Source organism: Mus caroli, chromosome 11 (genome assembly GCF_900094665.2).
Source record: "Mus caroli chromosome 11, CAROLI_EIJ_v1.1, whole genome shotgun sequence".
Lineage (NCBI taxonomy): Eukaryota > Metazoa > Chordata > Mammalia > Rodentia > Muridae > Mus > Mus caroli.
Window position 1 is genome coordinate 114232872 of NC_034580.1, and position 23286 is coordinate 114256157.

The 23286-nt window shown below is 52.6% G+C and overlaps 1 protein-coding gene across 1 annotated transcript in view; it reads right to left on the bottom strand.

Moving 5' to 3' along the window:
- Positions 1-12636, bottom strand: part of Timp2 (TIMP metallopeptidase inhibitor 2) — a 51265-nt gene extending 38629 nt beyond the window's left edge. The window contains exon 1 of the mRNA XM_021175582.2: positions 12092-12636. Coding sequence (XP_021031241.1) covers positions 12092-12221 — 130 coding nt within the window. The 5' untranslated portion in view covers positions 12222-12636. The remainder of the gene's footprint in view (positions 1-12091) is intronic.
- Between the last annotated feature and the right edge of the window lie 10650 nt (positions 12637-23286).

The window sequence follows — 23286 nt, forward strand, 5'->3', positions numbered from 1 at the left end:
GAGAGCTGAACCTGGAACCAAAGGCTGTGGCTGGATGGAATGAGTCCCTGGAAAAGCCACTGCCCACTGACTTGGACCAGCATATGCGTTATCCCCACACGAGGAACTTTCTCCACTAAAGCCGCCTCTGTTTTTCCGGTCCCCTTTCTCACACTCTTGGGATGGTTTATCTTCTATGTCAACTTGACTGAACCGGGGAATACTCAGCTGGTGAGTGAACTAGGAGACACCCAGCGAGCTGGTTAAGGTGGAGGTGTTTCTGCATGGGGTTAACTTTGAATCATACTGCTTGGGCTATGGGTGTCCAAGCTTGGGGATCCAGACGATGTCGGGCGTGAATGGATATCTGTTGTCTCCAGCCATCGGGGCTCCCCCTGGTCCCTCGTCCTTTGCTCTCTAGAGACTATCCACCCCCACTCACAGATGACATCACACCACTGCTTTCAGGTCTACAGATGCCAGTATGGGCTCTTTTCAAACTGTGGGAGCCCCATTCCCACTCCAAACTCCGGGCCTTCTCTCTGTTGATTCTGTTTCTCTGGAGAACTCACAAACGGAGCCCTGGGTTTGATCTTTCTGTCTCTTTCTTCTGCCTGCTCTTACATCAAACCTTCAGCAAGAGAAAAGTCCCTGGAGAGAGGCTTCTAGAATATGCTGGCACTTTTGACAGGTGGCTCTTTCAGCCTGCCCCAGCAGGCTCAGTGCTTCCATGACTGTGCTCTCTGGGTCTGTTCTGGAATGAAGGTGATGTTGCCACCCCTGGCCCTGGCCTTCTTGGCTCTCTTGACACCCCCCCTTGCTGTTCCCAGAGACCCAAGCTCTATATTAATCCAACCAGCAAGCTGGAGAGGTGCTGGCTCAGTCTGAGAAAGTGCTTGCTGAGTTGGCATGAGGACCTAAGTTTGACCTTCAGCATCAAACTGGGGTGGGTTGGGGGGTTTGGAGGCTTATGCTTTCAATCCCTGGCCTGAGAAGATTCAGACAAGAAGTGAATCCCATGGGAGTCACTGGACAGCCAGCCCTGCCTAACCAATGAGCCCCCGGGTCTTACACACACACACACACACACACACACACAGAGAGAGAGAGAGAGAGAGAGAGAGAGAGAGAGAGAGAGAGAGAGAGAGAGAGAAGCTAGGAATAGTGGCAAGCTCTTGTAATCCCCACACTGGGTAGAGGGAGACTGGGGATTCCCCAGGGGACTCAATGGCCATCTAGACTAGCCTATTCCATAACATTCAGCCTAGTGAGAGACACTGTCTCAAAAAAACAAGGTGTAGGACTCCTAGGGCATGATACTATAGACTAATTGCTGGCACGTTCATATACATATGCACATTGGCACACACATGTGCACCCATGCAAACACTCACACATATAAAAAGTCACCCGCATTGTCACACTAGGTATCATAGTATGTGCCTGTAATCCCAGCACTTAGGAGATGAAGGCTGGAGAGTCAAGTCCAGCCTGAGCTACATGAGATCCTGTCTCAAACAACAACAAAGCAAAACAAACAAACAAACAACCTAAACATCCACTCTGCTAGATGACACAGGTCTCGCTGGCTGAGACCAACCAAGTCTAGAGGGGACTAGGCTGGTTATTAGACAATCCTAGCAAGTACAAACTTAAAAAAATACATATATAACTCAGTCTATTTTAGGAAAAATGAAAAAAAAAAGATGCACTTGCAAACAAGAGTTCCCTCATATGCCCTCATGTGCCCTCATTTTTACAGTTTAATTTGGAAATACCCAAGCCGGGGGAATGGGAGGGAAATGTTCAGTGCTGGAGTGCTACAGTGTAGGAGGTCCTGAGTTCATCCCAGCACCACAGGAGTGAACAAATGATGTCATATCCTACAGACACCTGACAGCATTCACTTATGACCCCAGGCACTGTCTGCAGCTGCGTCTAACCTCCTCTCAAAGTAAAACAAGACTGAATAAACGGGTGTCCAAATGCTTACTGTTATCTGTTACCAATTCTCTCAGAAAAAAAAATTCCTGGATACAGGCTTATTTTTATAATCCTGATTGCTTCTTGTCTGCATGCCCACGGGAGACTCCAGAAGGCGTACGTTGAGACACACACAACATCTTTGTCACCATGTCTCCACAGGGACACCCAGCCTCCTGTCCAAAGGAACAAGCACCCTCCAAAGCCAGGAAGCCAGCTCCTGTTGGAGTCTCCAGGGACTCCTGACACTACCACTGTACTGGTGACCTTGGGCGAGTCACAGACCTTCCCACCTTCTCGATCTGTCTCCCAAGGGAGGAGTAGAGAGAAGATGAGCTGGGCTCACATATCCCTGAAGAAAGGGGTCCCCTTTTCCATCCACAGCATCACAGTATAATGGGCCAGGGCCAGGGATGGGGACGGGTTGATATTCTCTTCCGGCACCCTGGACCTTTGTCCCTGTAGCTCCTGGGCATAGGCCACAGGTTTTCCAGGAGCTTAGACTTCTAGAAGGAGACAGTGGGACTGTCACCTGTGCAGCTTCTCAAGGACAGCTTATCCTGGGATGAGAACTTCACTCAACAGCAGCTTCTCTACAGAGTCTGTCAGACTGGCACCGGCCTGTTGCTAGAGAAGAGGAAACAGCTGGAAAGGCACAGAGTAGGGTCTCAGTCAGCCCAGGAGGATCTGAAGGCGAGGCTCCTCTCCAGACAGCTCTCCCCCTTCCTTGGCTAAGAGTCAGCTGGCCAGTGTCCTAACCGGGTCTCTGTCATAAGCAGAGTACCTGGCAAAGGCTGAGGCCGCCACAGCAAGCTCTGCTGTGTCTCCAGAAAGTGTCTGAACTCCAACAGGGTGCCAGGAAAGCCAGAGTCACCCGCAACCACAGGTTGGAAAGGGACAAAATGTCCAAACCGCATGCTGACCCCAAAGACACACCGACAAGACCTCTGGGCTCGATATCCACAAGGAAATCTGCACAAAGAACCATGCTCTGACCATGAAGCACCTGGCTCTCCTCTAGGAGCCCAGGGCAGTTTGGAGGGGACTGACTGTAGCTTCAGTGTGGAGAATGGTCCCACAGGAATCCTTCCTCAAGTCATCCTGTTTGCTTCTAGAAATCACAGAGCAGATAACCAGATGAAAGCTACCATACCAAACACAAACCAGAAACCTACAGCTGTGCCCCAAGGCCAGGGACAGGGAAGACTTTTCTACAAGGGAAGGAATGTTGAGGGTCATGCCTTGAGGGTCTAAATAGTCTGCCATATTCATTCATCCCCCACTGTTGTATCATGATATAGCCACAGACGATGCCCAATCTCAATAAAACTTTATTTACAATGGGCCATCTGTCCAGCAATGAGAGTAATTTTGCTAACCATGGAAAGAGGCCAAGAAAATATCGGGATGTCAGCTTCCTTCTGTGGGGGAAAGTCAGACAATGAGATGGCACACATGTCCTGGTGCAGCGTGCCCGGCATACACAGGAAAGGACCGGTTCCTCTGGGAAAAGAGACAACCTGAGTCTGCCCAGGAAGCCTCAGATGAGGTCGTCTGTGCTCCGGGTGCTGTGAACTAGACAGGTCATTTTGGAAGGGGTCTTGTGACCTACTAAAAAACACTAAGTCACATGCTTTAAACATGATGTGTAAGACTGTGTACACATGTGCGTGTGAGTGCAGTGCCTGCAGAGGCCAGAAGAGGACATAGGATCCCCTGGAGCTAGAGTTACAGACAGTTGTGAGTCACCTGACGTGAATACTGAGAATAAAACTGAGATCCTCTGGAGGAGCAGTAGGTGCTCTTAACTCCTGAGCCATCTCTCCAGCTCCCATGAATCGAGCATTCTACGGGGTGATCTATACGGTGCATGAATCGTGCCTTAATGATGAATAATACTGACAAGCAGAGCCCTTGTCAGAGATAAAATACAATAGTCCCAAGGCAATGCCTAGAACCCGACCCATGGTGGAAGGAGGAGGGACATGCCTCTTGAAAGTTGTATTTTGAATGTAGTGCATGTACATGCATGCACACACACATGTAAGAACAACAGCCCGTAGACTGTCAGCAAATTTACCACGACAGTGGCTGCCTCTGAAATTTAGGATAGGAACCGGCTGCCCACATGTCTGATGGGGTCCCACCCTCATGTTTGGTGGTGGCTGTTGAGGGCTGGGCTTATTCAAGGCTTTCCCTGAGGCTCTGCTGTATGGAGAAGGAATATAATTCCAAGTCTAAAACTAGGATTATGCCTGGCAGAGTCAGTAAGGGCCCGTGGCCAGGACCTTGGAGGAGTTGCGCTTCAGATCCTAAGAACCCAATTCTTCCTACCCTGAGACTGGGTTTATCAGTTCCAAGGCTGCCCTGTGCTTGTCTCTGACGTCCTGTGTTCCCCTTGTGCAACACTGTTTGATTAGCTGTGTCTCATTGCATGACAGCTTTCCGCTGACTCTGTCCCATTCTAAGATGCTGTACTTCATAATAAATCTGCTTGGCAAAGGACATAGCTTGTGCAAGACCTCTGGACACCAGCTTGCTCTGTTTATCTTCTCCTCTCCTGCTTTCCCACTTAGAACGCTATCACTAAAGAATAACCTGCTGGTCCGGACTAGGTGGCAGTACTCCTGGGCTTCTTGACCTGGGTCTCCACTCCATATGATTGCTAAAGTGGATGCTTGAGTGTGTGCATGTCAACCCGTGTACTGGACAAGAATTAAGAGCAACCGTGCTCAACGCCCAGGCTGCACCTGGGCTTGTGGAACTGACCTGCTCTGACCGGTTTCTGGATCATCAATCTGGCCTACAGCAAACAACGGTTTACGTTTCACTGTAAGAACAGACTCCACGATAGGAACCGAATTCACATTCACTCCTCTGCCGACAGGCAGGCAGGCAGGCAAGTCTCACAGACACACCTGCCACCCAGTACTGCGTCCCTCCTTCAGGGTGCCACGCTTCACTCCTGGAACCTCAGTCTGCTTCCCAGGGACCACCCCAAGTCAATATGGGTACAAACTGGCCCAATCAAGAAACATTCCTCGGGGCTGGTGAGATGGCTCAGTGGGTAAGAGCACCCGACTGCTCTTCCAGAGGTCCAGAGTTCAAATCCCAGCAACCACATGGTGGCTCACAACCATCCGTAACGAGATCTGGCGCCCTCTTCGGGAGTGTCTGAGGACAGCTACAGTGTACTTACATATAATAAATAAATAAATCTTTAAAAATAAATAAATAAATAAATAAACTTTAAAAAAAAAAAAGAAAGAAACATTCCTCTTGCTTAAAGACCTCTTCCTACCCACAGGGCCACGAGTGCACCCCTCCCCCCATCAGTCTGGGCCTTGAGATGTTTTTTGCTGTTTTTAAATTTATTATTATTATTATTATTATTATTATTATTATTATTACCACGTGCGTGACTGCACGTGGTACACATGTGGAGGTCAGAGGTCATCTTTGCAGTCAGTTTACTCCTTCTGCTGTCATATGGATCCTGGGGCTTGAACTCAGATTGCCAGGTTAGTGTGGCAAGGGACTTTATCACAGAGCTGTTTTGCCAGCCCTGGGCCTTAGACTTTATCATATATAAAAGGCAGGAGCCAAAGAAAAAGAAGTTGCGGAGCAGGAGGAAGTGAGGGTGTGGCTACACCAGCACCTGCAGCTTCAAGGCAGCTGCCATAATTGCTGCTGCTACCTCCCAGGACCCTGGCTGTCACCTGGTCCCCCATGGAGGCAGAAGACATCAAATCTCTCTCTCCTTTGCTCCCCCTACTATGTGATACCTGCACCTCAGCCCTCAATAATGTTGGCTGAGGGTTAATGGGGCCTGAGAGGCAAGTCTAACTCAGTGTCGGGCACAAAAGAAGCTGCTGGCCTGGCTGCTGTCACCAGTAGGTTCTGCTCCTGAGCTGCTGGCCTCTGTCCTTCCTCCTTCACCCTCAGTCTAAGAGGTGCATGAGTGAGTTACTGTCTCCACTTTACAGATGGGACTGGAGGCAGGGACTCAAAGTCACTGTGCTGGTCTCTGGCCATCACTCTGGGGAGGACCAGTCTCTGGCCACACTTCGCTGTAAATGCAGGCGCCCCGCCCTTACTGGCTCCTCCCCCATTTCCTGTTCTCTCCCCAGCCCCCTTCCCCCCCTACATTTTCCACAGTTTGCTAAAGAGCTGACTGGGCACTTCCTCACCCAGGCCCACAGCCCAACAGAACTCACAAAGCCCTGTCCCGTCTAACCAGCTGGCCAGCCTAGGACACACCTGCCTGCCTACTCTAGTGTGTGGGTGTTTATTTGTAAGGCCCCACTGTCCTTAGTTAGCCCTAACTCAGGTGTTGGCGCTGCCCCATGGTCACTAGATTGTCTCCATAGGGCTACTGCCTCTGAATTGCTCCCACAAGCCTCCTTAGGTCTCACTGACCACACCCCAGGCTCTGAGGCTCTACTCAGCTAAGCCTCAACCATATTGGCTTCTTGCTCCCTTAATCACCCCAGCCTTTCTGTCCCTGTTTCCAGGTCCCTTGACCTCCAGGGTTATCGGACCTGATAAACTCCACAGAACAGGATCGCCCAGGGTTCTGCTATAATCTCTCCAACCAACAGATCCCTGTCAGAGCCGCATATGAGATCACCCAGGAGCTATAGCCCATCCTTCACTTCCCTCAAGGCAAGTGCTGGGCCTGACTCATTCTTTTCAAATTCCCCAGAGCACCTGTCGGAGAACTTGTGTACAGTCAGCAATCCAAATGCAACTATTCAATTGTACATGCTTAGAAGAATAAATGACAAGAGAAGCAGGTGTCTAAGCGCCACATTGGGCCCACAGGCAGCTAAGCCACATAGCCACCTCAGGCCCACAGGTATCTAAGCCACGCAGTCATGCCAAGCCCTCCATACCCAGGAGTATCACGAAGCTCTGATCAATATTTATGCACAAGAGCAGTTGCAGCTGACTGAGGATGGGTTTCCTCCCTAAGATACATACAGAACCCCATTTTATAAAAGCTACCCCTCAATTTGCAAGGCAGAGTACTCTCTTGATCTGCCTGGTCAGGGACTCCAAAGCTTTAACAGCCCCATAAGGGAGCAATTCATTGTGTGTGAGTCCCCAGGCTATCCCTCTCCATTCCTGCACATGGGAACAATGGCAGAGACTCATCAGGCTGGGACCACAGGCTGCATGGATTCCAGCCACCTTAGACTTGGGGTGGAGGGGCATTCAGCTGAGTGGGTTCCAAGAGGTTTAGGACTACAGTTGCTGGCTCTACACCACAGACTCTCCTCACATGCTAAGCATCTTGGCCACACTTGGTCTAGAAGTTTACCTTATTCCTTAGCCTTTGACCTTCTCTCGTCCCTGCATCTTCAATATGTCATCTGCTGGATTCCTCTCTGCCACACCTGGGGACACTCACAGGCTCCACTGCACTGTTCTTATGCAGATCTAGCAACCAAACCAAGACCTAGGCCTAGCATTCTCAACAACTAAGTAGCCATTAAACATTGTATCATTATCTTATGCAGACCCAGCAACAAACCAAGACCCTGGCCTAGCACTCTCATCAACTAAGTAGCCATTAAACATCCTATCAGCACACCAGCTCTGACCTCTGCTGTTGCCATGTTGTAGAACAGTGCTACAGGATGGCCTAGACTGCTTTAAAAATCCCAATGATCTCAAGGCTCCAGATGTCCATGATTCCGGCCACCTATCTACAGTCTGAGTGTCACCAGGGGCTTGCTCTAGGTCCACTGTGGGATGGAATGCACCATGTGACCTTGTGACTGACCAGAGGGATGATGCTTGACCCCAATCTACATCAGCATCTGAGCCCTCTTCCTTGGCCACTGGGCACCTGCAGTGCTCCTCCTGTCCCCCCTCCCCCCATCCAGAACGTCCAGTCCACCAATGATACTCACTCTGGACGTCATCAAGGTGCACTTAGCAATGTCTGTGGCATTCTTTCCCAGCTTGTGTCCTCTACACTGCTTATCCTTACACATTTTACTTCCACCCTCTGGAGAAATACCATCCTAGCCTTGGGATGTTTGGTCCCAGGCTTGTGTGTGTGCACGCCAGTAGCATGTGTGCATACACAAGAGGCAGAGGGAGCATCCAGTACAAGTGTTTGAGCCCAGCTCTCGGGGTGGAGGGTGAGGTGGAGGGGTGAGGTGGGGGCTCCTGCCTGACCCCTCCTCCACTGCCTGAACCTTCCTCCTTCCCTTTGTTTCTTTGCTATTTTTTTCTCATCCCTCAAGATTCTTTGGGACCTGGAACACGTCTCTCAAGCGTGTTCCAGTGCAAGTAGTTTACCCTACCCACAGCCTTAGGCATTAGCCATCATGCTCAAAGCCAGGTGGAGGTCCAGCTGAAGGTGGGGTGAAAGAAGACTGCCCAGACCAGTGCCCCAGGGAACTCCCCAAGAAACTGACCATTCCACCAGGAGATTTAGAGGCCTGAGCAGGTCCTGGGATGGCACTGGACTCAGCATGTGGTGTGGGAGAGTCCACACCTCCCTGATTTATTGGTACTTCATTCCTCCTTAGGTCCATCCAACCCTGGGAGCTGTTCAACCCTGGGAAGGTGCCTCCCCAAGAGAACACATCCACCAGAACCCTAGCCAAAGGGTTCACGCAGCGCCCTCCTCCATGGCCAGTGGGATCTTCACCTCTGTAAACTGCAAATCCATTCCAAGTTGCTACATGCGTGTCCCTAAATTTTTGGCATTTGTCACTTAGGTTAATCATCTGCATGAGCTGCACAAAGTCTGCCTTTCTTACACCTCCAGTGGCAATCTACTGACGATTGGCCAGGGTTTACGTGTGCCTCCTAACCCTAAACACCCATCTTTAAACCCACCTCTCCTGTGCCCTGCCCTGGTTGTGAGTCTCCCCTCCCTAGGGGCTCATTTCTCCCTTGCAGTCCTGTAAGGCAGAGCCAGCCACTCTGGACTTGTCCATTGCAATAGCCAAGCCTGGGATGACAACTCCATGCCTGAGGACCAGGCAGAGCCTGTACCTGGTGCCGGAGCTTTCCTCAGAGAGTCACTGTCCACCAAAGCCTTGCCAAGCTCCCAGGGCCTGGTGGTGCCTTGCTTTGCTTTTTACACTAAACAAAGGCAGACTCATTACTGAGTGTGAGCTGTATGCCTTCTGGAGTGGCCACTGCTACCTCTCTGGTCTCCATTACCACATATGCAAAGTCGAACAGGACCCATAGAAAGCCAGTGTGTCCTCTCCCTGATCACCCTGGGACCTAGTAGTACCTGGCCCTTTGGGTCTTGACTGTGGCTTCAGGTCTCACTTCCTGGGTAGAAGGGGTGGGGTTTTGTTTGTTTGTTTGTTTGTTTGTTTTTTCCTCTCTCTACTGAATACCTCGATGCCAGAGAGCAATCAAAGCAGCCATGGTATGCCAAGTAGCTTAACGGATTTGATCACTCTAGCTTTCCCATGTAGTGCTGCCTGAGGCTTGCAGTAGGCAGTGAAAGACTCCATTAGGTGAGAGAACCAGACCAGTAGCATGCCCGAGCAGTGCCAGGACACAGGCACATGCTCTCTCATCCCATCTAGCGAAGGGTCACATTCTCTTTGCCTACTACAGCTCCAGATCTGTATTGGCAGAAAGATCTCTCTCAGGAATCCACTCCTGGGCGGATGCTGCGCCAGGCAATAAAGCTGCATCCTGGCTGCAGCCGCAGGGAAAGTCAACCTTTATTACACACTGATGGGTACTTTCCAGGCTCCCTGGTCATGGTTCTGGGTACACAAAATCGGAGATGCCTTGAAAAACTACAGCAGCCAAAGTCTGGCCTGGGCCTTCGTGTCCACCTGGGAACACCAGAGAGAGCAATGGGCATTTCTGATCCTAGCCACACCAGAGTGCCCTGCTGAGCGAGTCACAAATCTGTACCTCTTCCACGAGAACAGAACCTGGGGAGGCCGCCGGTGACATGGCGGGCTCTCTGCTTTTCCCTACCCTGAGGTGTCAGCTCCCTTTTTTTGGTCCAAGCTGGTCAATCCTGGGAAGGGTGAGTGAGGCTAAGGCAGAACACCGTGGCTATGCTGAGTTCAACGGTACCCCTTCCACAAATTAATGGCCAGCCAGGACCTACGAATACAATATATCCTATTTGGAAATCTCTGCTGATGTCATCAAGTCAAAATGGGTTCAAGCAGACACTGAATCCAATGGCCGGTGTCCTTATAGGAGGGGAGTGAGCATAGCTGTATGGAGACAAGGAGAAGTGAAAGAGAGTCATCCACCATCCCCGCCCCAGGAACACTAAGGCGGAACAGCAGTGCTTCCCCCCCCCCTTCCAAACTGGGCCAGACTCCAAAAAGAAGCCAGCCCTGCCAGCATCTGGATTTCTGACTTCTGAACCCCAGGAACCACGAGACAGTCAGTCCATTGCTTTGGGGCACCCACTTGTGAACATCTGTCACAGCAGCCACAGGGGACATTCTGCTATGGGATAGGGCCTCTGTGCTGGGATGAGTTCGAAGTCTTGGCTTCATGGTGACTTAGATCCAAGGCTTTGGACACCAACACTGGGAAAGCTAGGCCAAAGAGATCAGTGTACAAGCAGAAAAGGGCCTCCAGGCATTGACAAGAGCCTCAGACCTCTGATCCAGACCAGATCAGTGTAGTTCCCAGCCTGGCACTGCCTTGGCTGGGCAAAGACAGAAGAGTCTTTCTAAGCCCCGCCCTCCAACCTGCAGCTAAGCAGTGTGGGTATCCCAAGCCAGCTCTTTCGCACCCTGTGGACCAGGCTCCCAAGGCCCGCATGCTGCTTTTCTCTAAATTCTTCACAACTTGCTAGGCAGGCATGTGGTCTTAGGCCCTTGCACTCCCAAATGTGCCTGCACTCCCAAAGGATGCCCCTGAAGGGAAAACAGTAAGGATTCCCTCATTGGAGGGGATCACTTCCTCAATCCCAAATTTTGCTGACCACCACAGAGATAAACTGCACAAAGGATCTCATCTCCCCCACCCCCTCCAGACTGCGTTTGCAAACTTCTCCACAGGCATGCACTATGCCCGATGCCCAAGAGGGCTGAGTTAGGTAGCTCCACAGATAGGATTGGCTAAAACTCGCCAAAGAGCTAAGCAGGGTGGGGCAAGGAGCCACGAAAAGGGCACCAAGAGGACATTTCTGACACCCGGAGAAACAGAGGAACTGTGGCTTCTGTCTGTGTGGAAGAGAGGACACAGGATACTCAGAAGAGATGTAAAAGGCAAACCACGGGGACAGCCATGGGCTGGGAGCCACAGTCTCACCTGCTGAGTGCCTGAGTAGCGCTGGAGAGGCCTTCAGGGGCTCAACTCCAAGTGGAGCCTTCCACTTCTGCCAGCTTTTCCAGGACCACATAACTATATATGCTCCCCCTACCTGGCTCGATTGTACCCACCCTTTGGGTTAAGGAGTCCTAAGGGTAACATATATGCCAGGCAATCTAAGCAGCCACACAATTCCTTGACCCCCATAGGTCACCAAGTCGTCGTGTCCCCCACTCACCCCCATTCGTGTGTGTGGACATTCTGAATAATATAATAATAAAAAATCAACAGCAGCAAATAGTCAGGCTCCTGGATCCTGCCTGGCCCTGTCGGTGGGGCCTTCTAGGGAACACGCAGCGGGGAAGTAGACTCTAGCAGCCTTCCTCTGTCCCTCTGAGCTCATGGGATCTGCGTAGGGGGCTTCCATTCTGCCCTGCTAAGCAAAAACTCCCAGATGGCTGCAGAGAAGCCCTCCTCACCCAGCCAGCACCTCACCTGTGGAAGTTTCTTCCCGGGGTTCCCAGTCCTTTAGCCATCGCACCCTCCCCCCGCGTGTCCCCCCACTCCCCCACCCCCAGCGCTGGCATCCCAGGGAGGCGGCCTGCCAACACCCAAGCGTTCCCTGGCTCCCTTTCCTGGGGCCGGAGCTGCTGCGGAATTTCGGTGGAATTTTGAGGTCGCCAAACATCTTCCAGCTCAGAGGGGAAAAGAAAAGAGAGGAACGGTGGAGGGGGCTACGGGGGGAGGGAGAAAGTGAGCTTGGGGCGTTCAGTTGCAGGATGGCAGAGGGAGAGCCCCAACCGGCTGCACGGGCAGAGAGGTGGGCCGCGCGAACCCGGGTACAGCCGCTTACCTACGTCTGCATTGCAAAACGCCTGTTGCGGGTGCACCGGGGAGCAGCTGCAGGCGTCGGCCGGGCGCAGCAGCGTGGCTAGCAGCAGGAGGCCGAGCGCCAACCGGAGGCTGCGGGCCGCGGCGCCCATGGCGGGCGCGCTGGGGGCCTGGGTCCGGCTGCTGGGGCGCGGACTGGGGCGCCGGGCACGCCCCTCCTCACCTGGCCCGCTCCCCCGCGCAAACTTTCTGTCCTCTTTGTCAAGGGGCGCAGCGGCGAGGGGACGGCTCAGGGCAGTGCACCCGGCGGAGAAGAAAGAGGCTGGGGGGCGGCGAGCGAGCGAGCGCAGCCCGGCTCGGCTCCTCCGCTGCCTTCTATGGCTGTGTTTGCTGCGGGCTCGGGCCAAGCCGCCGTTTTATTGCGCTCCGAGGATCCTCTGCTCCTCCTCTCGGTGGCTGGCGGCCAGTGCAGGCCGGGCGCTCCCAGCAGCCCTCCTCCCGCGCCGCGCCGCCCAGCCCTCCCCAGAACCCCGGCTTTTGTTGTGCCCAGCCTGGCACAGGCTGCGGGCTTCCCGCACCACCTGGCACGCTGCGCCGTAGGGCCATGCGCGCTGCGTACCTGACTGCGCGCTGGATTGGCACTCACACACGAAAATGGCCAGCTGTGGGACGCGTTAAGGCTGATGGGCCCCCGACTCTGGGTGGAACTCAGGCCTTGTCCCTGAAAGGCCACCAGGCTGCCCCCCTCATCCCCATCCCCATGACCGCCCGCCCAACTTTTTCCTCAGGCCTGACCCCAAGGTCTTCTTCACTTCTCTTTCCACGGGATAAATTCCAAGCACCCTCTGGGGCCAGTGTCACTCCCCATGGCCCCCTCCCATGGGGGAGGGTGGAGTGCTTGGAGACCGTAGAATTCCCAGCGCTTTTGGCTAGTTGTTAAAGAGAGGCTGGGGTGTAGTTATGGTCGACAAAAGAGAGTAAAACGGGCCAGACTTTGGAAGAGCAGAAGAAGCAAGGAGTGGGCCCAGAGGCCAGTAAGCATTCCAGAGTCGCTTTTGCTCAGTGTACTCACTCTTTGCCCATAGACTTAGGCCAAAGCACTTCTGTGTTCTTGGAAAGACCAAAGAGCTGAAAGGATGTAAGAGGTACTGTGGCGATGGACGGCCAGTCCATACTTGCTGGCTTGAACAGGGGATATTGCCCTTGTCCTCAGATGTTAGCCAGCAAGATAAACAAAAATTGGGGGAAATGACACAAAGAGAAATGGCAGCCAGGCACAGTGACACACACCTGTCATGGCAACACTCTGGGGGTTGAGAAGGAGAACTGGCATGAGTCTCAGGTAGCCTTGGGCTGTACTGAATTCCAGGGTAGCCTAGACTACATAAGGCTACACAGTATTGACCCTCAGAGGGGGGGGGGAAGGAGGGAGAGCAAGAGTGAGGAGGAGGAAGAGGAGGAAGGAGAAGAGGAAGAAGAGGAAAACAGGAACAAAAGGAGGCTGAGCAGTGGCTCCACACTTGAGAGTGCTTGGTGTTCCTGAAGAGGACTGGTGTTGGATTCCCAGCATCCAGGCTGAGTGGCTCAGGGCCGACTGTAACTTCAGCTTCACCAGTACTGATGCTTCTGGCCTCAAAGGGCACCTGAACTCAAGTGCACGAGTGTGTGTTTCCGTGCACACACACACACACACACACAAACGCACTTAAAATTTTTTTTAAGTATAATTTCCCACTATAGTGTGTGGTGCGGATGTGAGCCAGGGAATGATGGGAAACAGAAGAATGGAAAAGTCGTTTTTTTGCCTCAAAGACAGACAATTCAGACAAATGTTAGACGGGGTGGTTATTTTTAGCACCTTGACAAGTCCAAAGTCATTTTTTGACTGTTGCTAACCTAAAATAGAGTCTGTCTGCCATCCCTAACATGATGCCTGGGGCTGACTTTTTAAAGGTAAGATTGAGGGGCCAGGGAGATGACTCAGTCAGTACAGTGCTTGCTCTATAAGCACAAGGACCTGAGTTCGATCCCCAGAGCTCAAATAAGAAGGGGTGTGGATGTGTGTGTGGGGGGGGGGGTTGCAATCCCAGCACCAGGAAGGTAGAAATGGGAGAATTCCTGCGACTCTCAGCAGCCAGCCTAACCTGTTCAGTCTGTCATCTCCATAAGATCCTATTTCAAAACCACACGGCTGACAGCTGATGGTGGATCCGCAGATGAGAACGTTCACTCATTCACTCACTCGCCCAGTCCTGCTTTTCAGGAGGACCCCAGCATCCACATCAGGTGACTTGCAACTGCCTGTAACTCCAATTCCAGAGGCTTCATCACCCTTTTCTGACCTCACCTACCACCCACAAACACATGATATTCACTCACACACACACACATAAGACATACACAGACACATACGCATGCACGCACGCATATTCACACACATAGACACACACAGATACACACACATACCCACCACAGACACACACATATAAACACACACAGACGCATGCACATACATTCACATGCACACATAGACACACACACAGAGAAAATGCAGTTGATTCAGAAAGTTACTGCATGTCAGCTGCCTGGAGCCCCTTTCTTTCATTCTTTTAAGTGAAATGCTGTTGAATTTTACAAGTCTAGGAGAGTTTACAACAGAAGTGGGCAGCTTAGGAGTCTGTCTCTTAGTTTCAGGCACTACACAAGCAGTGATCAAGTGTGGAAATCCCTCAGATGTAGGGATTGAAAGTGTTCCAAGAGAGGACCAGTGTCAATGCCTAGAGAGCAGAGGAGGAGATGGGGCTTGGGATGCAACTAGGGCGCCACCCAGTGGCTCCTCCCACCTGTACCCACTCACCTGCATACCACTTCCCCCCACAAGCCACCCCCACCCGTGTGCAAGAGCCACCCTATCCATGTGCAAAGGTGCTGACTTGCTTTTAACATTCTATTTATGGAGCTGGAGAAACGGCACACTGGTTAAGAGCACTGGCTGCTCTTACAGAGGACCTGGGTTCAGTTCTCAGCACCCACAAGGTGGCTCACAAACACCTGTCCCAGGGGATCTGATGCCCTATTCTCGCCTCTGAAAACATTAGACTTACACATGGTTCTCAGACATACATGCAGATAAAACCACCTATACACATAAAATACATGAAAATAAATAAATACACTTGAAAAATCTTCTTAGTTTTATTTGTTTGTTTTTTGAGAATATGCTGGAGCTCTCTACATAGCCCTGGCTGCCCGGGAACTCACTATGTAGACCAAGCTGGTCTCGAACTCACAGAGGCCTACCTTTCTCTGTCTCGGCCTTTACCTCCACCTCTTCTTCTGCCTCACATGCTGGGATTAAAGGTGTGTACCACCACTCACAGTTTTGTACATCTTATTTTTGACTGTGCTAGGGATAGAATCCAGGGCCTCATGCATGCTAGGCAAGTGCTCTACCAGTTGAGCCCCATCCTCAGCAGGATGCTGGCTTTCTCAGCCACAGGTGGGCTGATGGGTACAATGTGGGTATATATCCATTTTGGGGGTGAGAAAACACCCCATGTCTATGCTCCCATCTGCAGCTGTCTTCTCCAAGCAGAAGCCTATGGGGCAAGCCCTTCCTTCTCTCTGGGTCTAGCTTCCCTCTTGGTATCTCCTTTTCCTTCCACTTATTCAAGTGGGGTAGCTATGGGTAATGGAGGTCCCACTGTACAGTGTTTAGCTCAGTGCTGGGGCTTGGTGAACGGTAGCCAAGCTTCTCAAATGAAGTATACCCCTAGCCCTTCACCTCTTCCCTTGATGTGGGTGGGTGGGCTAACAGAGTCCCCAGGACAACTTTGGCTTGTTAGATAGACCCCCCTGGCCCTGTGGCTGTACTGTGTTGATCTTACTGAGGACCAGTAATGTACCTGTGGGGTGGTGGGCTGTGCACAGATAGCCTGGTCCCCAGTGGAGCAAAGGTCTGGAACCCCAGAGCCCTGTCGGGGCAGGCAGTGATTTCCACCTGCATGGGACTGCAGGAGTTCGCCACCACCCCATATGTACCCATAGAGACCGAGGAAGGAGAAAGGAGGGAGGCTGGGGCCGGGTCAGAGGGCTGAGAGAAGATGCCACCAGGGAGAATAGGAGCAAGAGGGTGAACGTGTTCTGAGTGAGGTGGGAGAGTTCTGAGAGGAACAGAGAGAACCAGGATGAGACAGGACGCTTCTTCTGAAAGGACAGGCAAGTGGAGTAAGAGCCTGGGACCTGATAACAGAAGGCGCTCTCCATGCCTTCCCTGCTCACTCCCCAGAGTTATCTGCAAGTTGATGATTAAAAACAAAAAACAAAACCCCTTTTCAAATGGTGTGTGGGTACGCAGCTCTGACCTCGATACTGGACGGGCTGGCTGATGCAGGGAGATCAGAAGACCAAGGCCATTTTCAGTTAGATATTGAGCCTAAAGGTTCTAATCCCCCCACAAAACAAACAAAACAAAACCCCCTAGACGGATGGGGCAGCACACATGCAGTGATCCCAGAGTTCAGGAGCCTGAGGCAGGAGGAGTTTCAACTTCAGGGTGAGATCCTGTCTCTGAAAAAGAAACAACAAACACCTGGAAACCAGGGGACTGACTGGAGAGCTGGCTCAGCAGTTAGGAGCTCTGTTGCTCTTGCAAAGGGTTCAATTCCCAGCACCCAGATGGCATGACTTACAACTATTTGTACCTTTAGCCCCAGAGCATCCAATGCCCTCTTCTGACCTCTGCAGGCACCAGGCATGCATATAAAGTAGACCAACCTTGGAGAAAGGGCTGCCACTCCGGACCCCTGACTCTCCTCTGTGGGGGTAGGGCCAATGCTGGTGTGAGGTAAGAACACTGGATCTGCCAGGCGGTGGTGGCACACACCTTTAATCCCAGCACTTGGGAGGCAGAGGCAGGTGGATTTCTGAGTTCGAGGCCAGCCTGGTCTACAAAATGAGTTCCAGGACAGCCAGGGCTATACAGAGAAACCCTGTCTCAAAAAAAAAAAAAAAAAAAAAAAAAAAGAACACTGGATCTGGTCACTCCCCGCTATCAACCCCAAACAGCCTCCGTCTCTCTGGTTTTAGAGGGTAGGGAGAAGGAAGAGTCTGGTCTCTGTGCTCTGGTACCACAGACTAGTCTCAGAAGGTGGCCTTGAACTCCTGGTCCTTTCCTGAGTGTCAGGATTCAGGTACCTCCCACCCCTCCTCATTTATGCATCTCTGGAACATGGTAAATGCTAGGCAAACACTAGCAAATGAGCTACACCCCTAGGTAGTGTCTTGAGTACTCTCCCGACAGATGGGAGGCGGCAGTGCTTCCACGTCAACGAGTGGGAGGTCTGTGGAGAGGTCTTCCAGGCTGGCGGATCCACGCTTGCAGCTATCAATCACACTTGGAAGAGACTCTCAGCCCAGAGCTGGGGCCTGGAGTCATGCAGAGCTGTGTGCCTATCCCTCCCACATCTGAGCACACCCAGTAAACACTGTCCGGGCCAGGAGGAAGTGGCGAGGGTACCTCCCTCATGCTTCTTCCTGGGAAACTGAGGCAGGGTGTCTTTGGGTGAAACAGGCATCCAAGTACTCAGGATGAATGTGCCTAGGGAAAGCTCTACCATCTCCAGACCCACCCTCCTTGCCCCATCTCCCCCAGCACATGGCGCGTTCTCTCCTCAGCAACAGCTTGAGCAGATCAGAAGCCCCCCCCCCATTCTTTCCGGCAGGTTCCTGGAGAGCCAGACGCTCTTCTCAGACATGGGCATCAAAACTGGCCACACGTGCCAAGGAGGTAGACCCGAGCCAACAACAGGAAGCTCTAGAGGCGGTTGTGGGGGAGGGGTTTCGGGCAGGACTCAAGGGAGCTGGAAGCGGGAGGCTATGGGGAGGTGGGCATGGGTTTAAGGATCTCTGGGAGGAGACTGTACTAGCATGACCTGGGATTCCAATCAGCACCGTGATGAGCCTCCCCACCCAAATGGGCATCAGAGTCTTGGCTGCATCAGGTAGGTGGGGTCCGTCCTTCTGGCCCCACTGTTTACTCAGGACATTCCATGGCTGACAAGATGGTGAGTTAGCAGAGCCTGGACCTGCAAACTGGGCGCAGCCCTGCCACAGCTTGACAGTGGACACACTAAGAAAGCATTTCCATAGAAGCTTCATTTCTTTCTTTTTTAAAAAAAGATTTATTTATTATTATAGATAAGTACACTGTAACTGACTTCAGAGGTACCAGAAGAGAAGCTCAGATCTCATGAGTGGTTGTGAGCCACCATATGGTTGCTGGGATTTGAACCCAAGGATCTTTGGAAGAACAGTCAGTGCTCTTACCCTCTGAGCCATCTCGCCAGCCCAGAAGTTTCATTTCTTAATCCACACCTTTCACTTAGAGCCTGGCTTCTAAATCTTGGCACGTTGATGGGGCTTCAGGGACACAGCAGAGCAGCATTGAAGAGAGGAGACTCGGCTTCCTTAGGATAGAGGCTGAGAACTTCTGGCCCTCGCACAAACACTGTCCCGTGTGCATGCTGGACCTCGTAGATGGTAAATTTGATTGACGGACTGACTGACTGACTAGTGGATTCAAAGGAAGAAATGGCTACAGATTTTTGGCTCTGAGTAAAGCAAGCAACAGAATGTTGGAGAGCGGCTTCTGTTCTGCCGGGCAAGTAACACTCCGCTTAGGAACGAACCAGGGACCTGGAGGCCCAGGTGGGAGTCCTGTTGCACACTATCCACCCTGGTCAGGGACACAGGGAAGATAGGAGATATGATTAACTTACAGAGCCAGGCGTGGTAAGGTAGGTCCCTGTCGTCTCTGTGTGTGACACTGAATGCCTCTAATCTGAGAGGATGCTCACCAAGGCATCCGAGGCATCTGGGTATCAGGAGCTGGGAGTGGGTGAGATCAGGCGAGGGTGCAGGTTGTCAGTGCCAGGACAGGACACCCCTCCCCCAGCCTTAGAACTCTTCTTTCTGTGGCAGTGGGAAGGCCTTGGCCATAGCTCATCAAGTATCTGCTTTTAGGTGACGTTTGCTTGGCCCGCCGCACCTTTCACTTCGGCTTTCCTGTTGTCCTGTCCCATCCATCTTTAAAGAGAGGGGGGGCTTGGCGTCTCCCACAATATGGCTCCCCTTTCCCAGGTGTGCATCCCATAAGCCTGTGAGCACAGCATTCCATAGCCAACCTGCAGGCAGCCTTGTGTAAGGCATAACTTCACATCACAGTGACAGTCCTGCCCCCACCCATGTTGGTACGGGGACTTCAGACTGGAAGGGAGGAGGGATGGATGGAGGGAAGAAGGGGTGGATAGAGAGAGGGAGGGTGTCCTGGTGGGGAACAGTAAGCCTTGTGATGCTTGGCCCCAAAGAATTGCCACATCTGAACTATGCTGTATGGGCCAGCATCCCAGAGGAAGGCTGACTTGACAGTGACCGCCCAGCTTCAGCCTGTGCAGGCTGGTGTCACAGGGAGGGACTCTGCAGGGGCCAGGTCCCTCCTCTCTCTTCCTTGGGGCTTCCATCCTAAGAAGGAGGCAAAGCCAGGGATCTCTGCCCTTTTCCCAGAAAAGAGAGGGGTTTGGAGAGCAGGCTGCTGTGGCTTTGGATTCTTAAAAGTCTCTGGCTTCCTCTTCTCCTCCTCTGCCCCCCCCATTCAGCCCCCTGGCCCCTGTCTACCCCCTCCACCTCCCTTAACCCCATCCCTCCTCTGGTCCCCCCTACCCTGCCCCTCCTGGGCTCTCCGGGACCCTCTAGACCAGTTCAGTGAAGCACTGAGGAATGTAGCTGATGCAGGGAGTGGACGCCCCTGGCTGCTCTCATTTCCTCATGCCCAGGCTATTTCCTCTTGGCCCCGGGCATGCGGCCACGTGCTTTTGCTCATGAGGAGCGGGTTGTGATGGGAACCTTCGCCCCTCGGCTCTGCCTTTCCCCAAGAAGCAGCCTCGGCGGGCGGGCAGGGGTGAGGGACCCAGAGCTTGCTGCCCAGCTCAGCAGGGGTTGCCTGAGGGTGGTGGTTTCAGGTTCCCTGGCCTGCTAGTCAGCTAGTCTGGCTAGTCTCTCTCTAGTCCCGGATGGGAGGCTCAAGAGGCTCAGGTTTCCCGCCACCACCACTATCCTCTGCTTCCTTTGGTGTTGGGGAGTGACAGCCTTTGGCCATGATGTCATTACCTAATCCAAACAGAAGGGAGGCTGGGCTCTGTGGTGAGCTGCAGGCCAGCAGCACCAAGTGCTACAGTGAATCGCATGGTAAGGCTGTGTAGAGAACCCACCCCTCGAGTCTCCCAGGTCCTCTTTTCCTTTCTGCCGCTCCTGACCAGCCTCTTCTCCCTTTCTCCTTTCTGGAAATGCTGTAGCATCCCTGTGTCACCACCCCTCCGCCAGAAGTGCACAGGGGCTATATGCAAAGTCAGATGTAAAGTCAGCCCCATTCTCTCCAGGGGCAGAAGGACCAGGCTTGGGGTGGGTCTCATCCCAGCAAAGCCATGAGGAAGAAGAGGGGGAGCGAGGCTTCCTGGGAAGGAAGGCATGGTGTCCTGCATCTCCTCTGTTGTCTGAAGTGCAGATCCAGCTTCTCCGCTTTGCTCTAGCCTGCTCAGCTCTCCCTCAGCTATAACGGGCTGTTCAGCATCAAAGGCAAGAGGAGCCACTCAGGACAGTGGTATCCATTTGTGCCTGGAGCTTCCTGGGTAGAAATGTGCCCTGTGACAGACCCTGTCGTCTGGTTCTGTCCTGGTATCCTGTAACCAGGAAACACAGGTGAAAGCTAGTCATCCTGCCTCCTCAGTCCCCTTCTCTGCTTCTCCTGGCTACAGAGCTGCGCCACTGTGCTCACAGGTAAAGTCAGAGAAACTCAGGGTGACCACGGCTTCCAGCACAGAATCTCTGCTGGGTTCCCTGCAGAGGCAGGAGGATGCTGTGGGCTCTGACTTAGCACCTGGTCATTTGTGCTATAATTCTGGTGCTGTGGGGAAGCAGGGAATGTCTGGGACATGTCCCTCTAGTCACTCTTGATGGCCACGCCCTGCCCCATTAAATATCCCTTCCCCTTGGAGCTCACTCAGCCCTCACACTCCTCCACCTAAAATCCTGGCCATCTGAACACGATAGAGACTGTCCCAGTCCCAGACCTGGGATGGCATGGTGACAGAGAGTGGCTTGATGAGAGATAAAAAAGGACTGTGCCCAGTGACCTACCACAGTGGCCTTATTTTAGACTGCTGTGGCTTGTCTCACAGCTGACTTGTTCGCAGGTCTGTCTTCCCAACCCACTGAATATTTCTTTTACTTTGTTTTGTTGAGACAGGGTCCCTGGCTGGCTTGGAACTCACTTTGCAAACCAGACTGGCCTTGAACTCACAGAAATCCGCTGTCTCCAGAGCACTGGGATTACAAATATGTACCACCAGGCCAGGCTCCGGGTGAATGTCTCTTAAGGTTGTAGTTCATTTACTCAAAAGTATTTCTTGGGCACACAAGCCATGTGCCAAGGCTGTTCTGAAGCTGGGGCTACAGATGGGATAAGCAGGATCTCCTCTCCTCTTGTGTGGCACAACCGCCGCTCAGTAGGAAATAAAAGGCATGGGCTTTGAAGATGGCTCAGTAGGTAAAGTGAATTTGATCCTATGTAAGAGCAGAGCGTGATGGCTGTGGCTGCAAGCCTTGTACTGGGGAGGCAGAGTCAGGCTTTATCTCTGGGGTTGTGTGGCCAGCCAGTCTACCTGAACCAATAGCACCATGTTCAGCGAGAGACTCTGCCTCAAAAAATAAGGGGGAGAGTCTTGAAGAAGACATCCCAATGTTGACCTCTGGCCTACACACACACACACACACACACACAGGAAATACAGACTATAACAGGCACCATCCAATGGTGGTGCCTAGAGCCTTGTAGGGGCCCAAGTGAGGGGTGAAGGCTGCTGCCTGGGAGAAATAATGGTTCAGGGGTTGGAGGCAGAGTCCTCCAGATAGCTGGGTAGGCACACTTGGAGAGCCAGTGTGCTGGATGTGTAAGGCCAGGGCCCAGGAGCCAGGCTGGCTGTGAGGAGGGGAGTGGGGTGGAGCCAGCGGTCAGCAGGGTCTGAGATGAGCTTTGGTGCGGGGAGCTGGCGGCAGCAGCTGTTGGTGGTGACTCACTGCTGAGCAGAAAGATTGGAAACACATGTTCCCTCGGAGAGGCAGGCGTGTTCATTACTCAGAGCTGAGGGTTCCTGTTGAACCTGAACCTGGGTGGGGGTTCAGCTGGCAGCGGGCAGTGGTGAATCCCGGCTCACTGTCATCACTTGAGCCACCGACCTTGGCTCATCCGTGACCAGACTATAGGAGGCACCCAGGGTTCATTTCTAAGATAATCACTGCCAAGTATTACATTAGCCAGTCTGGTTGCCCTGTTGTCTACCCATTGGAAGTTCTTTTGTAGTAAATACCAGATATCATAGTTCCCTTAAAAAAAAATGTGTATTTGTGTGTGTGTGTGTGTGTGTGTGTGTGTGTGCACTCCCCTCATGGCCTACCTAGCATGGCTCCTCCCACTACCTGGTGTGGCTCCTCCCACTTCGTAGCATGGCTCTGCCCCTCCTGCCTTGTCCTTGTGTGCTTTCCAGGCAAGTCCATGGCCTGGTACCACTGTCCCTCCAACTCCACCAGCACTCTTAGTTCAAATCCTTCCTTGCAATTCTTTCTTCTCCAAGGCCTGTTCTCCACCTGAGTGGGTCTGCACCGATCAGAAAGGAAAAGAGCAGCATTCTAGAGAGATCACAATGTCCCCTCAGGAGGCCCCTGGGTGGGAAGGAAGACACTTGAGCCACGATAGCCTGATAGCCCGTCTAGGAAACAATAGCCCCCTTGGACTCTTCCAGAATGGAAGATGCTCTCAAGCTCAGCCCTGGAGGAAGCTCCATACTTTCTGACCCCGTTCCTAAAGTTTGAGAGAAGGTCTTGTGCAGCCCCATTCCCAAGGCCTCTGATCTCTCCCACCCTGGTAGAGAGGGAAATCTAAACCGCGGGCAGGCAGCTGCTCCGGGCTGGAGGGTCATCTGGAAGGTGTGTCCTGGCTGCTTGGGGCTGGAGGGTCATCTGGAAGGTGTGTCCTGGCTGCTGCTCTCATGCCGGCTGCCAGGGAAAGGACTGCTTTCAGATTCTCTGTGATCTGAGAAGGAAAACAAGAGCAGGAAGGGAAGGGGGACTTGGCTCACAGACTCAAGGATGCAACTGTGACCCTTG